The sequence below is a fragment of the Hemiscyllium ocellatum genome, chromosome 20 (genome assembly GCF_020745735.1).
Source record: "Hemiscyllium ocellatum isolate sHemOce1 chromosome 20, sHemOce1.pat.X.cur, whole genome shotgun sequence".
NCBI lineage: Eukaryota > Metazoa > Chordata > Chondrichthyes > Orectolobiformes > Hemiscylliidae > Hemiscyllium > Hemiscyllium ocellatum.
The window spans coordinates 39,396,309-39,417,989 of NC_083420.1; the positions used below are offsets into that span (position 1 = coordinate 39,396,309).

At 39.1% G+C, this 21,681-nt stretch overlaps 1 protein-coding gene across 4 annotated transcripts in view; it reads left to right on the forward strand.

Moving 5' to 3' along the window:
- mad1l1 (mitotic arrest deficient 1 like 1) overlaps positions 1-21,681 on the forward strand; it is an 897,160-nt gene that overhangs the window by 16,984 nt on the left and 858,495 nt on the right. For all 4 annotated transcript variants that reach the window (XM_060840293.1, XM_060840292.1, XM_060840294.1 and 1 more), the window contains exon 9: positions 2,111-2,172. In XM_060840293.1, coding sequence (XP_060696276.1) covers positions 2,111-2,172 — 62 coding nt within the window. The remainder of the gene's footprint in view (positions 1-2,110; positions 2,173-21,681) is intronic.

The window sequence follows — 21,681 nt, forward strand, 5'->3', positions numbered from 1 at the left end:
GCCCACGAAACATCTCCATCACTATGGTTCAACTGAGTTGTCTGCAATTTGCTGGTTTTATCTTAACAATGTATTTTGTACAGGGGCATGATGTTTGCAGTTCTCCAATCTTTTGGCACCTCGCCTGAGCCCACGGAAAACTGAAAGATTAGGGCCAGTGCCCCTGCACTTTCCATCTCACTTCCTTTAGTATCCTTGGTTACACCTCATCTAGTCCTAGTCTACAATACTGATACATTATCAACTTTAAGTGCCAGTAATCCATCCAACACTTCTTGGTCTCGGCTGCATCTCCTTCTTTAGTAATAACAAATGCAAAGCTTTCACTTTAATGCCTCAGCCATGTCACTGCTTCCATATGAAATGCTTTTTTTGGTCCTAATTGGCCCCATTCCTCTTCGTACCACTTTTATTTTAATATACCTATCCAAGAGTTTGGGACTCCCCATTACATTGGCTGTTAGTGTTTCTCAGTATTCAGCTGCTCCGAATATACTTTTTGCCTCCACTCTATACCTCTGCATTCTTTTTGGTTCTCAATTTTCTACCAGTCACCTATCATAAACCCAGTTTTTCTTCTTTCAAGTTCAATTTCATTTATCATCCAGGAAGTTCTAGATTTGTCTACCATTAGTTTTTGAGGAAATATACCTTGACTGTACCTGAACCATCCTCAAAGGTAGCCCATTGTTTTGTTACAGTTTTTCTCACCACTGTTTCTTTCCAGTCTATCTTACCCAGCTCTGTTCTTGCCCCATTGAACTTGGTTCTCCCCCAGTTGATTTTTGTTAAACTCTGGAATGATGTTGTCATTCTCAACTTTATGGATGTTATGAACACTTATCTCCTAAATGCTCCCCCACTAACACTTGGCCTACCTCATTGCCAAAAATCAGGTTCAACAGTGCAACTTTTTACTATTGGACTGGAAGCATACTGCTGTAGAAATGTCTCCTGAACACCAACTAGGAACACTTTCCACTTGCAGTACCAGTATCCCAGACTGTTTGGATTATCAAAAGCCCCCATTGTAATTACTCTATAACATTAGCATCTGTCTGTAATTTTGTGACAGCATATTCCACTTCATCCTTCCCAACAGTTGATGGTCTATGGTCTCAGCAAATTGATTCTGTTTTCTAATCCTCTGAGGCATCCTTTTTTTCTCAAGCATTGCAGTACCCTCCTTTGAAAAAAAAATTGCCACTCCTCATTCTCATTCTCACTTTCCCTTTCCCTTTTTCTATCATTTCTGAATACCTGGACCCAGGAATATTTAAACTCAGTCTCACCCTTCGTCAAGTCAGGCCTCTATTAGCACAGCATCGTCTTTCCACATGGTAATCTGTACTTATAACTTACTAAAATCTGATTTACCTTAGCCATGCATTCATGTCCGTGTTCAGTGACCCTGGATTAGACTTCATTACTTTCTCCCATTTTTGAGTTCACCACTAACTCACTACCGAGCATACTAATTCTCTCTGTCTCACCACACATTTTGCAAACTTTGGTGTTCAGTATTCTATCTTGCTTCACATACATCTGCCAAGTTAATCCCAGCACACTATCAAAATGCCCTGGATCTGTTCAGGAATACAGTTGCCATTTTCCCTGGAAGCACTACCATGTCCCAGGAATAAAACCCTCCTCCCTCCTGCACTATTTTTCCAGTCAACATTCAATCTGCCATATTGTTCTGCACTTGGCATTGAGAATAATCTGGAGGTTACTTCATTTGAGGCACTCTTTTCCCGACCGAGCTCCCTAATTTCCTATTTGCAGGAGCAGTCAACTATCTTTTAAGAGGCTCATTTAGGAAAAATACAAAAGGATAAAAATTTTTTAATAATGAATAATTTATCGTGAATAGTGATAAAACAGATTTTGTCATTGCTTTTATACAGAGGAAGTTGATAAATATTTGAGAAAGTTGGATTTTAAAAGAATACGGGGAAAGACCATATTGGATAGCTGCTTCAAAGTTGGTTTACCAGTGATTGGCCTTCTCTGAACTGTACTGTTCTATAATTCTGTTATTTTCTAATGTTAAATTTTTTTCATCAAGGAGTGATTTCCAGATTTTTACTGTATTTCTTTTATATTTTAGAAATTACTGGCTAAGTTGCAAAGTTGGGAGAATGTGGAGCAAACTTCAGGATTAAATATTCGGTAGGATTCTGTGGCAAGATATATTTTTTTTCTTTTCAAAAGAAGATAGCCATCTGCATTCATAACATTTTTGTCTTTTCTTTTTGCTTTGTCTGCTGTGTATCTGTGTTGTATCTTTCCTATATGAATATTTGTTTTGTATAATAGTGATTGACTGGTCTCTATAATGCATTGTCTATTCTATTTATTATGTGCCTACAATTGAAACTTGACAATTTGCATCTTGCTGTTGCAGCATGTAAACTTAGTGTAAAATATTGGGACGAACTGCTTTGCACAAGTTATATCTCTATGTTAATCACTCATAATGATCCTTTGTGATGCTGTCAACTGAAAACCATGATGAAATACGAACAGAAAAATGCTGGGAATGTACAACAGATCATTTGACAGATGAAATTAAGTGATTTAACAAATGTAATCCAGTGCAATGTCCCTCTACTCACTGGAATGGGACTTATTCTGTGTGGTCCTGATAAGTACCAGTCACAGGCTTTTTGGAACAGCTTGTCATGGAGCCCACAAGGGAGCAGGCTATTCTGGACCTAGTGCTTTGCAATGAACCAGACTCTATAAAAGATCTTAAAGTAAGGGAACCCTTAAGAAGTAGCGATCATAATATGGTAGAGTTCAGACTGGAGTTTGAAAGAGAGAAGGCAAAATCAGATGTAATGGTGTTACAGTTAAATAAAGGTAATTATGAGGGCATGAGAGAGGAACTGACAAAAATAGACTGGAAGCAGAGGCTAACCAGGAAGACAGTAGAGCAAAAATGACAGGAGTTTGTGGGTATAATTGAGCACACTGTACAGAGGTTCATCCCCAAGAAAAGAAAGATTATCCGGGGAGGGATTAGACAACCATGGCTGACAAAGGAAGTCAGGAAATGTATTAAAGAAAAAGAGAGATCCTATAAAGTGGCTAAGAACAGTGGGAAATCAGAAGATTGGGAAGGATACAAAAACAAACAGAGGATAACAAAGAGTGTAATAAGAAATGAGAGGATCAAATATGAAGGTAGGCTAACCAGTAATATTTGAAATGATAGTAAAAGTTTCTTTCAGTACATAAGAAACAAACGACAGGCAAAAGTAGACATTGGACACTTCAAACTGATGCAGGAAGCCTAGTGATGGGAGATAAGGAAATAGCAGGAGAACTTAACAAGTACTTTGCGTCAGTTTTCACAGTGGAAGACATGAGTAATATCCCAAAAATTAAAGGGAGTCACGGGGCTGAGTTGAGTATGGTTGCCGTTACGAAAGAGATAGTGCTAGAAAAGTTAAAAAGTCTTAAAATTGATAAATCTCCTGGCCCCGATGGGATACACCCTAGAGTTCTGAGGGAGGTGGCTGAGGAAATAGCAGAGGCATTGGTTGAGATCTTTCAAGAGTCACTGGAGTCAGGAAACGTCCCGGATGATTGGAAGATGGCTGTTGTAACCCCCTTGTTCAAGAAGGATCTAGACAAAAGATGGAAAATTATAGGCCAATCAGCTTAACCTCGGTTGTTGGTAAAATTCTAGAATCCATCATTAAGGATGAGGTTTCTAAATTCTTGGAAGAGCAGAGTCTGATTAGAACAAGTCAACATGGATTTAGTAAGGGGAGGTCATGCCTGACAAACCTGTTGGAATTTTTTGAAGAGGTAACAAGTAGGTTAGACCAGGGAAACCCAGTGGATGTGGTCTATCTAGACTTTCAAAAGGCCTTTGATAAGGTGCCACACGGGAGGCTGCTGAGCAAGGTGAGGGCCCATGGTGTTCGAAGTGAGCTGTTGGGATGGATTGAGGATTGGCTGTCTAACAGAAGGCAGAGAGTTGGGATAAAAGGTTCTTTTTCAGAATGGCAGCCGGTGACGAGCGGTGTCCCGCAGGGTTCAGTGTTGGGGCCACAGCTATTCGCATTATATATTAATGATTTGGATGAGGGGCATGGGGGCATTCTAGCGAAGTTTGCCGATGATATGAAGTTAGGTGGACAGGCAGGTAGTACTGAGGAAGTGGGGAGGCTACAGAAGGATCTGGACAGGTTGGGAGAGTGGTCCAGAAAATTTAACGTGAGCAAGTGTGAGGTCTTGCACTTTGGCAAAAACAATAAAAGCATAGACTACTTTCTAAATGGTGAGAAAATTAGTAAAGCCAAAGTACAAAGGGATCTGGGAGTGCTAGTCGAGGATTCTCCAAAGGTAAACATGCAGGTTGAGTCCGTGATTAAGAAAGCGAATGCAATGTTGTATCTTATCTCAAGAGGGTTGGAATATAAAAGCAGAGATGTGCTACTGAGACTTTATAAAGCTCTGGTTAGGCCACATTTGGAGTACTGTGTCCAGTTTTGGTCCCCACACCTCAGGAAGGACATACTGGCACTGGAACGTGTCCAGCGGAGATTCACACGGATGATCCCTGGAATGGCAGGTCTAACATATGAGGAACGGCTGAGGATCCTGGGATTGTATTCATTGGAGTTTAGAAGATTAAGGGGAGATTTAATAGAGACGTTCAAGATAATACATGGCTTGGAAAGGGTGGACGCTAGGAAATTGTTTCCGTTAGGCGAGGAGACTAGGACCCGTGGACACAGCCTTAGAATTAGAGGGGGTCAATTCAGAGCAGAAATGCGGAGACATTTCTTCAGCCAGAGGGTGGTGAGCCTGTGGAATTCATTGCCACGGAGTGCAGTGGAGGCCGGGACGCTAAATGTCTTCAAGGCCGAGATTGATAGATTCTTGTTGTCTCGAGGAATTAAGGGCTACGGGGAGAACGCTGGTAAGTGGAGTTGAAATGCCCATCAGCCATGATTGGATGGCGGAGTGGACTCGATGGGCCGAATGGCCTTACTTCCACTCCTATGTCTTATGGTCTTATAATGTAGCCCATTTCTTAAACAACAAGAAGCTTTTCCAATCCCAAAGCATTGGACAGATGCATCAACCCATTAACACATTAATGTTACAGAATAGAATACTACTATGAAATTACCAGAATTTAGTAAAAAGGTTTTTGCTCCTGTGCTTCATTCGACCATCTGATCATGAATGTAGACTCAAGATTTATAAGGTTTAGCATTTTCTAAATGTCAAACTCAAATTACATGATGAATTATAGTGCATAAACTCAAATATCCCTAATAGCTCACCTAATAGCCAGGTTACTTGTTTCAAACACACAGTTCCTTGATCTTCTCTACTGATCAGCAGTTAACTCTCCCTTTTGCGAGCAGGATAGAATTCCAGGGATCTGAAAAACCTCTGCTCATATTGTAATTTTCTAGCAGGGCCAACTAATAACAATTAGGAGCAAGTATCTGAGTAACATTTTCCCTTAATAACTTGCGAATTCTATCCACTAAGTTTCAAAAAAATTCATAGATGAAGGTAAATACGACCATAAGACATAAGAGTAGAAATTAAACATCGACCCCATCGAATCTGCTCTGCCATTAAATCATGGCTGATAAGTTTCTCAACTCCATTTTCCCACTTTCTCCCTGTAACCCCTGATTTTCTAGATATTCAATAACCGATCTATCTCAATTTTAAATACCCTCATTGACCTGGCCTCCACAGCCCTTTGAATTCCATAGATTCACCATTCTGACTGAAGAAGTTTCTCCTTGCCTCTGTTCTCAAAGGTCTTTCCTTTACTCTGATCTAAGGCTGTGCACTCTGGTGCTAGTCTCTCCGACCAATGCGACTTGCTCACAAGCCTTCCTTTAAAGACACTGCATCACTTGGTATTTATTAGCTTTAAAGGAGTCATCAGATCAGGTCCTATAATACTTTTTGTCTACTTTGAATCATCTTTAAATGGGATAATAAAGCAAGCTTAGCTTCTATCCATATTTCGGCCAAATTCTGAATGTGAGGAACTGTGTAACCCCACATATATTTTTATAGTACCATAAAATAAATCTTATCGAAGATGCTGCCACCTGTATCCTAACTTGCAGCAATTGTCATTTGATTTTCACCCTTGTGCTCACTCAATGATTCCTGCTCCAGCAATACCCCAATTTTTGAAATTTTCAATATTCATTCTCAAATTTTTCTGTTCACATGCCCTTCCTGTCTCTGTTACTTCTTCTAGTCCTATGGCACTCATATGTGATTCCTCTAATTCTGTTCTTTTGTCACTCCTGAATTTCACTGCATCATCATTGGCAGACATACCTTCAGCTGATGAAGCTACATGTTCTGAAATTCTTTCTGCAAGTGTCACTCGCGCACTGTCTCTCTCTCTCTCTGTCTCTTTCTCTTTCTCTCTCTCTTTCTCTCTGTACCTTTTTGTCCTCCTTCTAACCATTTCTTAAAAACCATCTCTCTGTCCAAACTTGTAACCATTTGTTCTGATAATTTGTGATGTGTTTACCAATTTAGTTTTATAATGCTTTTATGAAGATTTGATGATCTTGGGATGGTAAGTATGTGTTGTCAAGGAGGTTGCTCATTTACATCGGTTTATTATCTTGCAGCTTCTACTTTCAGTGGCAGATAATGGCTTTTTTATAACTTTCCTTTGCTTTATAAAAGCACTTATTTTCAGACAAAATAACACTTGGTCCAATCTTCCATTGATTAGGTTATTCCAAAGAAGATGTTTGGTGGGCATCTGAATTCAGTGGTTGCCTGTCTGACTATACTTAGAGTCAGCAGTAACTTGCAGTTGTCCAGCGTAGCTTATGGAGTTAATAGCTGCATCAGAGTATGTTAAAAGTATGTTAAAATCATTGACAGTGGGCAATGTCTAAAAACTTCTGCGGAGGAGTGATTTGAAGAAATAATTGAAAGAGAGTTTACAGAAAGGTTTAGAAAATAAAACTAGATGCTTGCAACTGCCTGAAGCCAAGGCAGACATCAGGCTATACCAAAATTCCAATAATGTTTGCACTTAGTGTTGTAACTGGTGTCTTGGAGGAAATGGTCAGTGAATGTGCATGTAGTAAGCTCCCACAAGCAGCCATGAGATAACAGCTGGATAACCGGTTTTTGTTATGTTGGTCGAAGACTAAAGATTGGTTTTTCTTCAAAAGTGCCATGACATCTTTTGCATCCACCCAAAAGGGTGATGGGTGCTTTTGTTGTCTCAACTGAAAGGTAACGCCTCTGGTACTACTTCAGTATAGCACTTGTGCTGACTTGCATTTATACTTAGTCATTTCAGTGGAACTTGATTGCATGGCCTTTTAACTAAGAAACAATAAGTTACCTCTGAATACCAATGAAGAGAAAAAAATTGATAAGGTCGTATTTGGAAAAAGAATTTGAGGGCAGAAACCTATTGCCTGAAGGACTCCCACTGGTGGTAGAACAGAGTCAGTCTCGGATTGTAGAATTTTAGTTTAACCTTGGCTTCAGGCAGTTAAGGTGTAGATGAGGGTTTCTGTAGCAGTATAGATGTGGGTGGGTCATTTAAATGCATTGAGTTGGCTTTGGGATATAAGATCATGAATAAGACCTGTATGTCATTCGCAAGTGGCCTGGTTTTTTCTCTCTTGGTTCCAACTAATTGCTGGATACAGCAATTCAGCAAGATTTGCTGAAGTGTTAATTTGATACAGTAGGGGGCAGTGTTGCCATTGTGACACAGCATAGCAACAGCTGTGTTGGTTCTGAAGCCACTTAGATTGTTAACTATTTTCAAAATATATGTTTTGTTTATTGCAGAATTTATATTAGAAAACAAATGAAATGTAATTTTTATGTAACTTAGTAAAAACTTTAAATGTAATTGCTTCTGAAAGAGAATACAGGTACTTGTTAAATTGGGAGGACTTGTATAACTGTTGCAATACACTGGATTTTAGTCTTGTCATAGAATACCTGAAGTCTGTGTGCTGTCTACTTCACCATAGTCACTGTAAGAAAAATATTATTAAGTTGCTTTTATGCTGGGCTAAATCTTGGACATGGCTCAAGACATCCAAGTTTTGCACAGTCAGTTGCATGATTTTACTGAGGTTGGGTGCCAGTGAAACGTGGTTATAAGTAAGGTCCTGCCAGCCACTGTCAATTCTAGGTTTGGCGCATTTGCTTTCTGTTAGAAAGCTATGTGAAACCCATTTTCAGGAGCCAGCTTCATGTGGAACTTGGCTTTATGTGAAATCTAACTTCAAATCCTTGTAAAACACTGCTGATTTTTACAGTTTTCCTTTGCTGTGTATTCAAAAAAAGAGCTTGCAGAGAGGATAGTTCTGAAATTACAGGCTGATGGTTAAGTTGTCATTTGTATATCAATTGTTTTTTGTCCTTTTAGCCCCTGCTTTGTCTAGACCAATTGTAAAACTCTAGTGGTGGACCTTTTTTAGCACTGTGTCTCATCTTCTAGTTCCTTTATTGAAGTTTAGCCTCTGCCTAGGTCTGATGGATTATGTGTTATAAATAAGTAGCAATATTCCAAGGAATTTTCAGTTTATTTCAGTGATTAATAGACGGTATATAATAAATGCCTTACAACATCCCAGTGAGTTGTTTGGCCAATACTTGATTCTGACGAATGACTTGTGTTATCTATCCAACTGAATTAAACTGTGATTTTTAGCTTGTGCTTGAGCTTAATGGATATCTTAGGTATTTACAATATTCATACATAGTTTGTACCTTTTCCTCAGGTTGCAGAATGATTTATTAGACAAGTCAGATCTGCTCAGGGGTGCAGATCTTCCCTGCTTCCCAGCCCATCCAGTGTTTTCTAAACTTTCAAAATTTCTTGTACCACATAACATTAACTTTAGACAGCTGATCAGATCTCAGGAGTTGCCAGTATTACTTTGCAGCTACACCCTTATCTATTTTTAATTTTGTCTCATTTTATGAAATGCTTGTGCCCTTCTCATATCTTGCTGAACAGACTGCATAAATTAACCTTGATTGCAGATTATTGGATAAGAAGTTGCAAGAACCAAACCATGATTCTACCCTTAATCAACATGCGAGTGCCAGGTGGTTGATGAAGAGCCCTAGCTAATTATTTTCCATTGTCCAATCTGGGAATGGTACAAACTCTCAATCTGTCAGATTTACTGAACTCATTTTTGCAATTTAACATAGTTCTGAAAAGCAGCCTGAGCTAATAAGAGCTCACAAAGGGCTAATAATAAAGCAAAAAGTCTTGGTGCTGAAAATCTGAAAGGAAACTGGAAAATATGGGTATTAGTCAGGTTTGGGACATTGGTGGAGAGCGATTGTGTTCATGTTTTATGGCTCTTATTTTCTAACTTGCTTCTGTTCTGACCTTTCTGTCCTCTGCCTGCTATACTGTCCCAAATGTTTGCATGATTGGCAATCTTAATTGGATTACTGCAGCACTCATAAATTCATTGCTGCTGTTCAATTCCTCGCGTTTTCCGAATTGGTCTTTCACATAAATGAACAGTTCTGTGTTCATTTGGGAACTCTGTCAGACTGGAGTAGAGTGAAGAGAATGATGAAGCACACCCTATATTTATGGCAGTAGCTGCCGTATGTTAAATTTTAAAGATGTAGTTTGAGTGTTATTGAATGATTTGAATAAGTGCGGTCCTAGGTAGATATGTGGATAAGGTGGGTAGTCGGATCAAGGGAAAGCATAGTTGGATCTTATTGACTGAGGTCAGTTTTGTAGTTATCCTGTTATTAGATTAAGTTTTAATTTGTCTAATCTTTCCTTAATGTTAATCTAAACTGTTTTAATCCCATACTTGAAATAGATTAGATTAAGGTTAAGGAAAGATACCCAGGTGTTAGATTAAGATTCAATTTGTCTAATCTTTTCTGAATTGCGATCCAAGTAAATTTATTCAAAGTTTCTGATGATAACTCTGATTTGGGACGTGTGAGGAAATGGTACGGGTGAATTGTCTTTCAGAAGTTTAATCTCTCTGGGCAATTCCCAAGGAAACTTTGAGGCTTCCACAAGATCCAGACATGCACCTTTTGTTGTGCATTTGATCACCAATAATCTGGAATTTTCCAAAATTTCAATGAAGCTCAACATAACCTTGAGGAAAAGTAGCACATGTCTTGACTAGGTACTTGATGAGAGTATGGCGCTGGAAAAGCACAGCAGGTCAGGTGGAATCCAAGGAGCAGGAGAATCGATGTTTCGTGCATAAGCCCTTCATCAATGATCTAGGTACTTTACAGTCACCTGGACTTAACAGTGAATGCATCAATTTTAGATTATAACCTTGACCCGTATTTTGTTTCTTTTTTTTGCTTGTTCAGTTTTTTCCGCTTGTTTTGACCTCTTTCATGTTGTGTCTGGATGACTACTATCCTGCATTCACACTTCATCAAGAATATGTTTTCTGTTTCTCTACTTGTCCTGTTATCACTCCCTTTGACTTTTATGCCCCAATTCCTTTTGTACCATGAAATCATTCAATCTAAAATTACCTTCACCTTGTCACAGATGTTTTCTTTTGTTCTTCCCAAACTCCCCTTGTACTTGTTCAGGAGGGACAGTTTAGGGCTCAAGGTTAAGTTTTGGCAACTGAAACATAGATTTAAAAGTCACACAACATCAGGTTATAGTCCAACAGGTTTATTTTGAGGGACTAGCTTTCGAAATGCTGTTTCTTCTTCAAGTGGTTGTGGAGCAGAATCATATGACGCAGAATTTAAAGCAACAGGATTGCAGTGGCATGGAATGTAATATTAAACAAATTTTAGCTTGAGTCTTTCATCTTTTAGAATGATCCTATTAGTTTTTATTCCTTCACATTTAAATCCCAGAACTGTTTTAAAGTTACATTCTCAAAATAGCTTTTAACAATAGGTGCCATCTCAGCTCAGATAATGCATCGAAGGTGTGAAGTTAAAGTCTGTCTGTTTCCCAACGTTACGTCAGACTGATTCTATTTCTAAAGTGGGATTTTTAGAATTTTACATGGATTTATGCAGTTTTTGAGCAAAATAAAATGTAATTCTGCCAGTACAAAATCACTACCCAATCCTATATGGATGGGGGGGGTGGTGGTGTGTGTGTGTGTGTGTGTGTGTGTGTGTGAGAGACAGAGAGAGAGAGAGAGATGGAGTATAAACCTGTGAGTGGGAGTGTGTGTGAGTGCATGAGAGAGGGTCTGTAGGAGTATGTGTGTGAGAGTGAGAGAGAGAGAGAGAAAATAATGCAGTGGGGTCACCTGTAGTGTGACATGAACCTAAGGTCCTGGTTGAGGCCATCCCAGTGTGACCCCACCTGTTACAATACGGGGTAAACACCTCTGCTAAAATAAACCCAGCACACGGAAAAGCTCACCTTGTGTTGTAACCTGTTAAATTTCAAGAGGCAAAGAACCATCCCAGATGTTACTCTTTGAAGTAAAAATTAACAATTTTATTCTTTAAGTCCAACAGAGAACATTAAACTAACAACTATTTACTACTCCTTGCTGTTAAACCTATCTTTTACCTCCCAAATACTGGTCCAATTAAAAAAAACTGATTAAGATTTACAGAAAAATGATTACGTTTTAAAAGCAGCCAGCTGTGTCAATTCTTCTTTGTAGATTTTCTTGTGTATTTTCCTAGGTCATTTTTCTCAGATCTTCTGCTGCACAACTTTTCCTGTGGACAGATACCTTTCAGAGAATTATTTGGCTTGCAGTCTGTACTTGTTGGTGCTCCTTGCAGTTCTCCCCATAACTATTCAAAATGTCCTGTTTTATACCCAAAAACATCAGATCATTTCGTTGGTTTGATGTCATCCCAACCAGTAAAATTCAAAAACGATTGGATTTTGGTATTTGGGGCATAATTTGAATTTGTTTTTGTACCATGGCAACGCAACTCCAGCTATTTGTTTCAACCAAATGTTACATTTTTAAATTGTTCAGCACACTGTGCTTTCAGTCAGTCCTTGCTAGCTTCCTCTCTCTTAAAGGTACAGTACACACCTACACCTTCATAACATGGTGTACTAACCATCTCACACATGCACACACACGCTCCTACAGATCCTCCCTCATATGCTCACACATACACCTCCCCACTCACATACATGCACCCTTCATAGACTTATACTCCATTACACTCACAGACATATGCACACTCTCTCAGAACCCCCCCCCAAAAAAAAACACGCACACAAAGGTTTGGATGGTGAATTTGTACTTGGAGAATTACATTTTATTTTGCTCAAAAACTGCATAAATCCATGTAAAGTTCTGTAAATCCTATTTTACAAATAGAATCAGTCTGACCTAATATTGGGACACAGACAGGTTTTAACCTCACACCTTCAGTGCATTATCTGAGCTGAGATGGCACCTATTGTTGAAAGCTATCTTGAGAATGTAACTTGAAGAAAGTTCTGGGATTTACGTACAAAGGAACCAAAACTAACATGATCATTCTAAAAGGTGAAGGACTCAGGCTAAATTTGTTTAATATTACTTTCCATGCCACTGCAGTCCTGTTGCCATAAATTCTGTGTCGTATGATTCTGCTCCACAACCATCTGATGAAGAAGCAGCACTTCAAAAACTAGTCCATCCAAATCAACCTGTTGGAGTATAACCTGGTGTTGTGTGATTTTTAACTTTGTCCACCCCAGTCCTACACCAGCACCTCCAAATCAGAAACACAGATTGAGGACAATAACTAAAAGAAATAGGTTGGACAAATTCTGCCTAAGACAAGTGACATTAGATTGGAATAGTAACCCTGCACAAAGGCAGAGTTTGCATTTCATTTGACAAGACTGCCAAAGTGCCAAAGTCTGGAAGTGCAAGCATACAAAATATGATCTTTTTCAACAGCTATAGTTCATGGAATTTTATAATACAGATAAAAGAAATTAACTAACTGGCAGTGTTCATATTCTACATGAACCTCCACCCTTCCTACTTTATGTACTGCTGTCAGAGAGTCGAAGAGTCTAATAGCAAAGAAACAGGATCTTTGAGCCACCATGTCTATTTTGACCAACAAATACCAAACTACATTAATCCCATTTCCCTATACTTGGTCAATAGTCTATTATGTTGTGGCATTTTAAATACTCATCCAGATTCCGCTTAAAAGTTGGATGAATACCTGCCTCCACCACTATCAGACAGTACATTCCATATTTCTGCCACCTTGAAAAAATTCTTTCTCAGATCTCCTTTAAACCATTTGCTCCTCACCTCAAACTCATGCCCTCTGATCTCAGATTATGACTGCTGTGGGGAAAAGATTCTCACTATCTATTCTGTCTAAACCTCAGTCAGATTCCCCCTAAGCTTTCTCTGCTCCAATGAATACAAACACAGCCTATCCAGTCTCTCCTCATAACTGAGACTTCTTATCCCAGGCAACATCCTGTTGAATCTCTTCTGCACCCTTTCCAGTGCAATCATGTCCTTCTTATAATGTGAACTGAGCCTTCTGAACTGCATACAGTATTTCATTTATGGCATAAGCAATATTTTATTAAGTTGTAACAAGTCATCCCTGCTTGTATGTTCTACGCCTTGGATAATGAAGGCAAGTATCCTGTATGCCGCCTTCACCCCCCAGCCTATCTGTGCTGAAACCTTCAGGGATCTTCAGACTTGTATGTTAAGAGGTCCATACTTACGGATGGTTCTAAAGGACTTACCATTCATTGTGTATCTCCTTCTGTTATCAGACCTCCCAAGATGCATCATCTTGCCATTATCTGGATTAAATACTATCTGCCATTACTCTGCTCAATTGATCATCTAATCAGTATCAGACTGAAGCCTATGAGCATCTTCCTCTCTATCAGCAATGCCAGTTTTCATGTCATCTGTAAACTTACTACTTTTTTTTTGTAGCTTCTACATTCACATCCAAGTCATTATTGTAACAACAAGGTTCCCAGCACCAAACCTTTGGTATACTGCTAGCCATTTCAATTGAAAAAACAATTCTCTTTTATGACATTTTGCCTCCTATTTGTGTGCTAGTTTTTTTAACTTGCCTTGTATCCCATGGACTCTTACCTTTTGGACCAGCCTTCATTTGGCAAAGACTTGACTGAAGTCCATGTAAACTACACCAACTGTACTACTGTCATCAATATATTTAATCACCTTTTAAAGAAACTCAGTTAAGTTGGTCAGACAGGATCTACCTCTGACAAATGCGTGCTGACTCTTCCTACCTTTCCAAGTATTGACGAATCCTGTCCTTCAGAATTTATTCCAATTATTTGTAAAACTAACCGGTCTGAAATCACCTGGTCTATCCCTGTTACTCTTCTTGAGCAAAGCAATCATATTAGCTATCCACCAGTCATCTGGCACTTCACTTGTAGCCAGCGAGGTATGAGATATCTCTGCCAGCCCCCCAGAAATCTCCACCCTTCCCTCCCATAGCAGCCTGGAATGAACTTGCATCCCTGCTAAAACATCTAATACCTCCATTCCAACAGAGGCCCCTGGCTACAATTCTTTAATTCTCTGTTGGAGACCTTATCCAAATCCATTGGCCATAAGCACAAGTTGTCCCTTTGGTTTCTAACATGTTCCCCCCCCCCCCTTCCCTGGTAATCTTCTTACTTTTAATATACATAAAAAAGCCTTATGGTTTTTCTTGCGTGCATCTGCCAAAGATATTTCATGGCCCCTCTTTACCCTCCTAATTTCCTTTTTAAGCAATCTCTCTATATACTTTTGAAAAGCCTCCCTGTTTTTAATTCACTGCACTTTAGACGTGTCCTTCGGTTTTTTTTACTAAAGTCTGAATATCCCTTGACATCCAGGGTTCTTTGGACCTTTTGCTTTTCACTCCTAGAGGAACATGCTCACCATGAATTCTCGCTATATTACTTATAAAAGACACCCACTTTCCAAATGTCGACTTGCCTGCAAGTAGCTGCTTCCAATCTGTGTTTGCCAGATCTTGTCTAATGGTATTGAAATTGGCTTTGCCCCAATTTAATTTCTGTGCTATCCTTATCCCTTTCCATAACGACTTTGAAACTTAGAGTTATGATCAATATCCCCAAGGTGCTTGCCCATCAAAACTTTAGCCACTTGACTGGCTTCATTCCTGAGGATTAGTTCTAGCATTGCCTTTTCTTTAGTAGGATTATTTTGGTACTGGCATAAAAAGCTGTCTTGGATGCATCTTAAAAATTCTACCCCATCTAATCCTTTCACACTAAGGCAATCCCAGTTAATGTTAAGAAAGATGAAGTTCCCTACAAGTATAATCCTATTTCTCTTGCATCTTTTGTGATGTGTCTATATATCTGCTCCTTTATCTCCCTCTGACTGATGGGAGACCTGTAGTATAATCCCAGAAAGGTAATCATCCCTTTCTTTTGCTAAGCTGTACCCAGATGGCCTCATTTGAAGATCTTTCTACAGTGTTCTCCCTTCTTACTGCAATGATGGTTTCATTTATCAATAATGCAGTGTCCCTGCCTCTCTTACTACCCCCATGCCCTCAATCCTCCATGAAACTTCTATTACTTTAGATAGATTAGGTTAGATTACTTACAGTGTGGAAACAGGCCCTTCGGTCCAACAAGTCCACACCAACCTGCCGAAGCGCAACCCACCCATACCCCTACACTTGCCCCTACGGGCAATTTAGCATGGCCAATTCGCCTGACCCGCACATCTTTGGACTGTGGGAGGAAACTGGAGCACCCGGAGGAAACCCACGCAGACACGGGGAGAACGTGCAAACTGCACACGGTTAGTCGCCTGAGGCAGGAATTGAACCTGGGTCTCTGGCGCTGTGAGGCATCAGTGCTAACCACTGTGCCACCGTGCCACCCTGTCATTTCTGAACATTTTCAAGGGTAAAGAGCCTGTTTGGTGATGGTGGTAGTCTTCAACTTGGGCGTCATCCATGTAAAATATTCTGCAGTTTCTCAAATGTCTTTAATCCTAATTTGAATAACAAGATCAAGTAGAAACTTTTGGCGATAGTTCAGAAATAAACACTAATTATTACAGAATTTATTACAGGTGAGTGTCCATCCTTTCAAAATGGGTTTCTCATTGATAGAATTGGTGCAAGAATTTTCAAAGCATTTTGAAACTGCATGTTGTAAAGTACTCTTTTTTTTGTTAAAAAAATTAATGGGCATATTCTTCAAACTGTAATTTATTTTTCAACTCCAAAATAGATTATCAAAACCAATCATACACCTCCTGTACAAACATTGCATATAGCATTTAAATTAAACTTGACACCTAGTGGAAGAATTATGCATGTAGATAAATACTACAGGCTTTCACATACTCCCTCTTTGAAACAAATTACCCTGCATGACATGTCATAGCATTGTTAGTCCTATGTTAAGTCTACAATTCTTCAGAATGCCTTCTTTAAAAAAAGTCTAATAATTTGTGTTCCCTTGATAGTATTAGGAAAAGTACACAAAGTATTTTGGCGCATTGAAGATCAATGTGTTATCTATTTGATTTTCTTTTGATGAGTATGATTTATTGTATTACATTCTTGTGCTTAATTGATGTTCAATGTCAGCTTGGCTCAGTTGTTTGACATATCGCCTCCTGAGGCAGAGAGGCTTTAAGTTCATCTTTAGGGATTTCATATGTAAGTTATGCTGACAATTTTTTGTAATATTGAGAGATTATTGTCCTTCAGTGAACACAATAAACGGAATCTGTCTTCCATTTCAATTACTTAAATTTCATAATTCAATTTGAAACAGGACAGGGAATTCTCTTAGTGCTCTAGTTACCATTTTATTTGTTCACGGGATGTGTGTTGACCAACATTTGTTCCCTGTGCCTTATTGCTCTTGGAGAGATGATGCAGGTAGTCTTATATAGGTACACCCATTCTCCTCTTAGGAAAGATGTTGTAGGTTTTTGTTCTAGTGACAGGGAAGTATGAGCAACTTGGTTCCAAGTCAAGATGGTGTGACACTTGAAAGGAAAATTACAGATGTAGACCATTGACAAAGTGTTCCTATGTTTGAAAGTTGCTGTTGGAGGATATATGGTGAGTTGCTGCAGTGATTATTGTAGGTTGTGCATACTGCTGCCACTTTACATTGGTAATGGATTTGAATGTTTATGGCGATTGATGAGATGCTGATCGGTTAGACTGGTTGGTTTGGATGTTAAATGTTTTAGTGTTGTTGGAACCCGCTTATTCAAACAAGTGGAAAGGATTCCACACTCCTGATTTGTGCCTTTTGAGATGACTTTGAAGATTTCAAAGATTAATTATTCAACACCGAATTGCCAGTTTCTGACCGGCAATCGCAGCAGCAATATTCATTTGTTTATTCCAGGTAAGTTTCTGATCTATGGAGACTTCCAGGATGTTTGGGTGATTCTTCATGACAGTGATAATGTTGAATGTTAAGAGAAGATGATTTGATCATCTCTTGCTGTACATGATCGTTGCCTACCACTTGTGTGGAGTATGAATGTTACTTGGTTGTCACTTAGCAGCTGAACCCTGGTTGTTGTCCAGGTATTGTTGCATGTGGGCGTGGGCTACTTTGATATCAGAGGAATTACAAATTAAGCTGAATACTGTACAACCACCAATTAAATTCCTGACTTCTAATTTTGTGACATTGGAAAGGTCATTGAAGCAGCTGAAGTTGGCCAGATCCAGGACTTTATCCTGCAACAATACAATGAGCTGAGATTTTGACCTTCAACAACCACAGCCATCTTTCTTTGTGTTAATTAAGACCCAAATCAATGAGACTTTTCCACCTGATTCTTATTCGCTTCAATTTTGCTGTGACTTCTTGATGCCTAACTCAGACAAATCCTGCCTTGATGTCGAGATCAGTTGCTCTCTTCACACCATGGCAATTCAGCATTTCTTTTCCACGTTTGGATCAAGGCTGTAATGATGTCAAAACAGGCATTATTGTACAGATTTTTGTTTTGTGAATGCTGCTTGATCATAGTGTCGATGACAATTCCTGTCACTTTGCTGACAGGGCAGGAGACTGACTGGGCGGGAACTGGCTAGATTGAACTGGTAGTGGTTGGAGAGGAACTTTTTCCTACTTTTTTCCCGTACTTAGCCTGAGGTATTTGCTCTGCCAGGAGTTTAGGAAGCTTCAGGTGGTATGGAACATGGCTATATCATGATGCATGAATACCACAAATTAGTGGGTTTGGCAGATGGATCTTTTGATTTGTTTTTGTTAAACATGCTTGTTTGTATGTGAGTAATTAGTTTGAAACATTTTAAAAATGTGTTTGGTTGTTCAGTAAATGTAAATTTTCTTAGGTTCTTAACTGCCATCATTCGGATGATGGAAGCTGAATCTCACTGCATGCCCCAGTTGTTGTGTCATTGATTCTTTAATTGGCATTGACAACCACCAGACTTTTCTTCAATAATGGCTTTTCTAATAAATTATCTGTGGCATAGACTCATAATAATCTGTTAGGTTTCTTTGATTTTTGTTTAGGAGAAACCACACTGTGGTGATCCTTGGGCTTTGTATTGATCAGAATTTGATTGATGTGTTTCTTCCAAATTAAAGTTTTCTCTCTCCTCTTCTCCTCTCCAACCTCGGCTCTAAAGCTTGCACATAAATCATGGCCTAAGCCTTATTAATCACTGCAGGGTGCCAGTGTTACTATAGTTGTAAAAAAAAATTGAATATCAAATTTATTAGAGAAAACATTCATTTCCCTCTAGTTTTGAAGTGCTTTTGCTAGGTACTCTGGCAACTTGCTGACCAACATTTCGATGGAAATACATTTGCTAGTGCTGTAAGCTGTGGTTTCAGAAAAGAGGAAATTGTGGTAAAAACAGAAAATGCTGAGAAATTCAGAGAGGAAGAGAGTTGATGTTTCAAGTCCAATTTGACTCTTCAGAGCTGAGAATGACTAATTCTGAGGAAAGCTACAGAGATATGTTTTAGAGATTTTTGTTTGAAGTGTTATGCTAGAGCTGCATTTACATGGACTGTTTTGGTCTAGCAACAATTTTATGTAAGTGAAGAGAAGAAACAGGCTTTTACGTAAGGGTCTGTTGAATAAGCTGGCTTTTGTGTCAACAAGAATAGAATAGTAGATATTTTAGTTATTTTTCTGTTTGTAGTTTTCTGTTTGTGATTCTCACATTTTATAGTTATTGGAAACTTAATTTCATTGTATTAAAATTGATCACGACTAATTTAATTAAATTGCTTTCTCAAGCCTGAGTAATCACTAATAATACAGTTCTCTCTTTTGCCTGCTTCAGAAGTGAAACAGAATTAATATTCTAAGCATAGTAGTGCATTTTAAAAAGTCCCTTTTTTAAGAAGATTATTCTTTGTAAATGGAAATTCTAAACCTCATTACGAATGGATTTGCATAATTTCAGCATAAATCCAGGAAGGTTGATATTGCGTTCCTGTTTCACATATTGTATATGTACAAGCTTGTGATGGCTGTTGCTAGAAATAGGTGAGTTAATCAAAACTTTCAGCAGTTGCCGGCCTAAAAACTGTTGTAATAAATTAGTGGTGTTATCTTTATATCTTACTAAGTATTTGGAGTATTACAATGATTTCCTTTCATTTGTCACTACAGTGTATTTCTTAGAAGATTTGGCAAAGACTGTTACATTGTCAATCGCCCTGTTTGGATTCTGTATTGACAGAATCTGTTTTTCGTATAAAACTGTGCACTGACGCTCCCATGCTTTCAGACCTATATTAAGACTATAGTGGGCCATTTATGTTGAGAAAAATGCATATGATTTTGAAGTAGGAATAGGCTTTCAAGCCCCTTTAGCCTGCTGTGCCATTCAAGAGATTATGGCTGATCTGATTGAGGCGTCAAATTCACATCCCGGCCATTCCAAGAACCTTTGATGCTCGTTAATCAACAGTCTATCTATCTCTACCTTAGAAGTGTACAATAAACCATCTCTGATGCTCTTGGGCGGGAAGAGAAAAAGAATCATGTGATCCTCAAAGAAAAAGTCTTCCTCATCTTCATCTTAAGTAGGAGACTTCTTTTAAATCGTGTTGCTTAGATCTCGTCTCTCTCACAAGATAAAGCATCCTGTCAAGTATCCTCAGGATCTAATGTTTCAGTAAGATTAACTCTCATTCTTTTAAACTCAATGGATATAGGCCTAGCCTGTCCAGCCTTTCTTCTTAAGAAAACACCTCCCAGTTCCAGGCCATAGAGTCATAGAGATATACAGCATGGAACAAACCCTTCGGTCCAATCCGTCCATGCCGACCAGATATCCCAACCCAATCTAGTCCCACCTGCCAGCACCTGGCCCATATCCCTCCAAACCCTTCCTATTCATATACCCACCCAAATGCTTCTTAAATGTTGCAATTGTCCCAGCCTCCACCACTTCCTCTGGCAGCTCATTCCATACACGTACCACCCTCTGTGTGAAAAATTTGGCCCTTAGGTCTCTTTTATATTTTCCCCTCTCACCCTAAACCTATGCCCTCTAGTTCTGGACTCCCCGACCCCAGGGAACAGACTTTGTCTATTTATCCTATCCATGCCCCTCATAATTTTGTAAACCTCTATAAGGTCACCCTCAGCCTCCGATGCTCCAGGGAAAACAGCCCCAGCCTGTTCAGCCTCTTCCTATAGCTCAAATCCTCCAACCCTGGCAACATCCTTGTAAATCTTTTCTGAACCCTTTCAAGTTTCACAACATCATCTTTCCAGTAGGAATGGGGACCAGAATTGCATGCAATATTCCAACAGTGGCCTAACCACTGTCCTGTACAGCCGCAATATGATTTCCCAACTCCTGTACTCAATACTCTGACCATTAAAAGAAAGCATACCAACGCCTTCTTCACTATCCTAGCTACCTGCGACTCCACTTTCAAGGAGCTATGAACGTGCTCATAGGTCTCTTTGTTCAGCAACACTCTCTAGGACCTTACCATTAAGTGTATAAGTCGTGCTAAGATTTGCTTTCCCAAAATGCAGCACCTTGCATTATCTGAATTAAACTCCATCTGCCACTTCTCAGCCCATTGGCACATCTGGTCAAGATTCTGTTGTAATTTGAGGTAACCCTCTTTGCTGTCCACTAGACCTCCAATTTTGGTGTCATCTGCAAACTTACTAACTGTACCTCTTATGCTCGCATCCAAATTTGAGTGAGCTTTTTCTGAATTGCTTCTAATGCCTTTACTTTGTTTCTTAAATAAGGAGAGCAAAACTGTATGCAGTACATCATATGTTCCATACAAATGATGCAACATATCTTTCTTTTATATTCCCTTCCCTTTGCTATAAACAACATTTTAAGGAGCCCATATGGATGAAATAATTTACATAATTTACATTCTCCACATCGAATGAAAATTCAGAGCATTTTCTAATAATTTGGCCAGATTATGCAAGGACTTTCAAATTGCATGGAATTATGGTTGACTGCTTTGCGTAGTTTCCTCAAGACTAATAAAGGCACGTATCCCACATGTCGTCTTAACCACTTTATCCACAGGTCCTGTTGTTTTCAAAGCTTTGTGCCTATACATGCCAAGGTCTCACTGATTCTGTGTACTACTTTGGATCCAACCATTCATTGTGTACTCACTTGTCTTGTTAGTCCTCCCAAAATGTATCACACCTCACT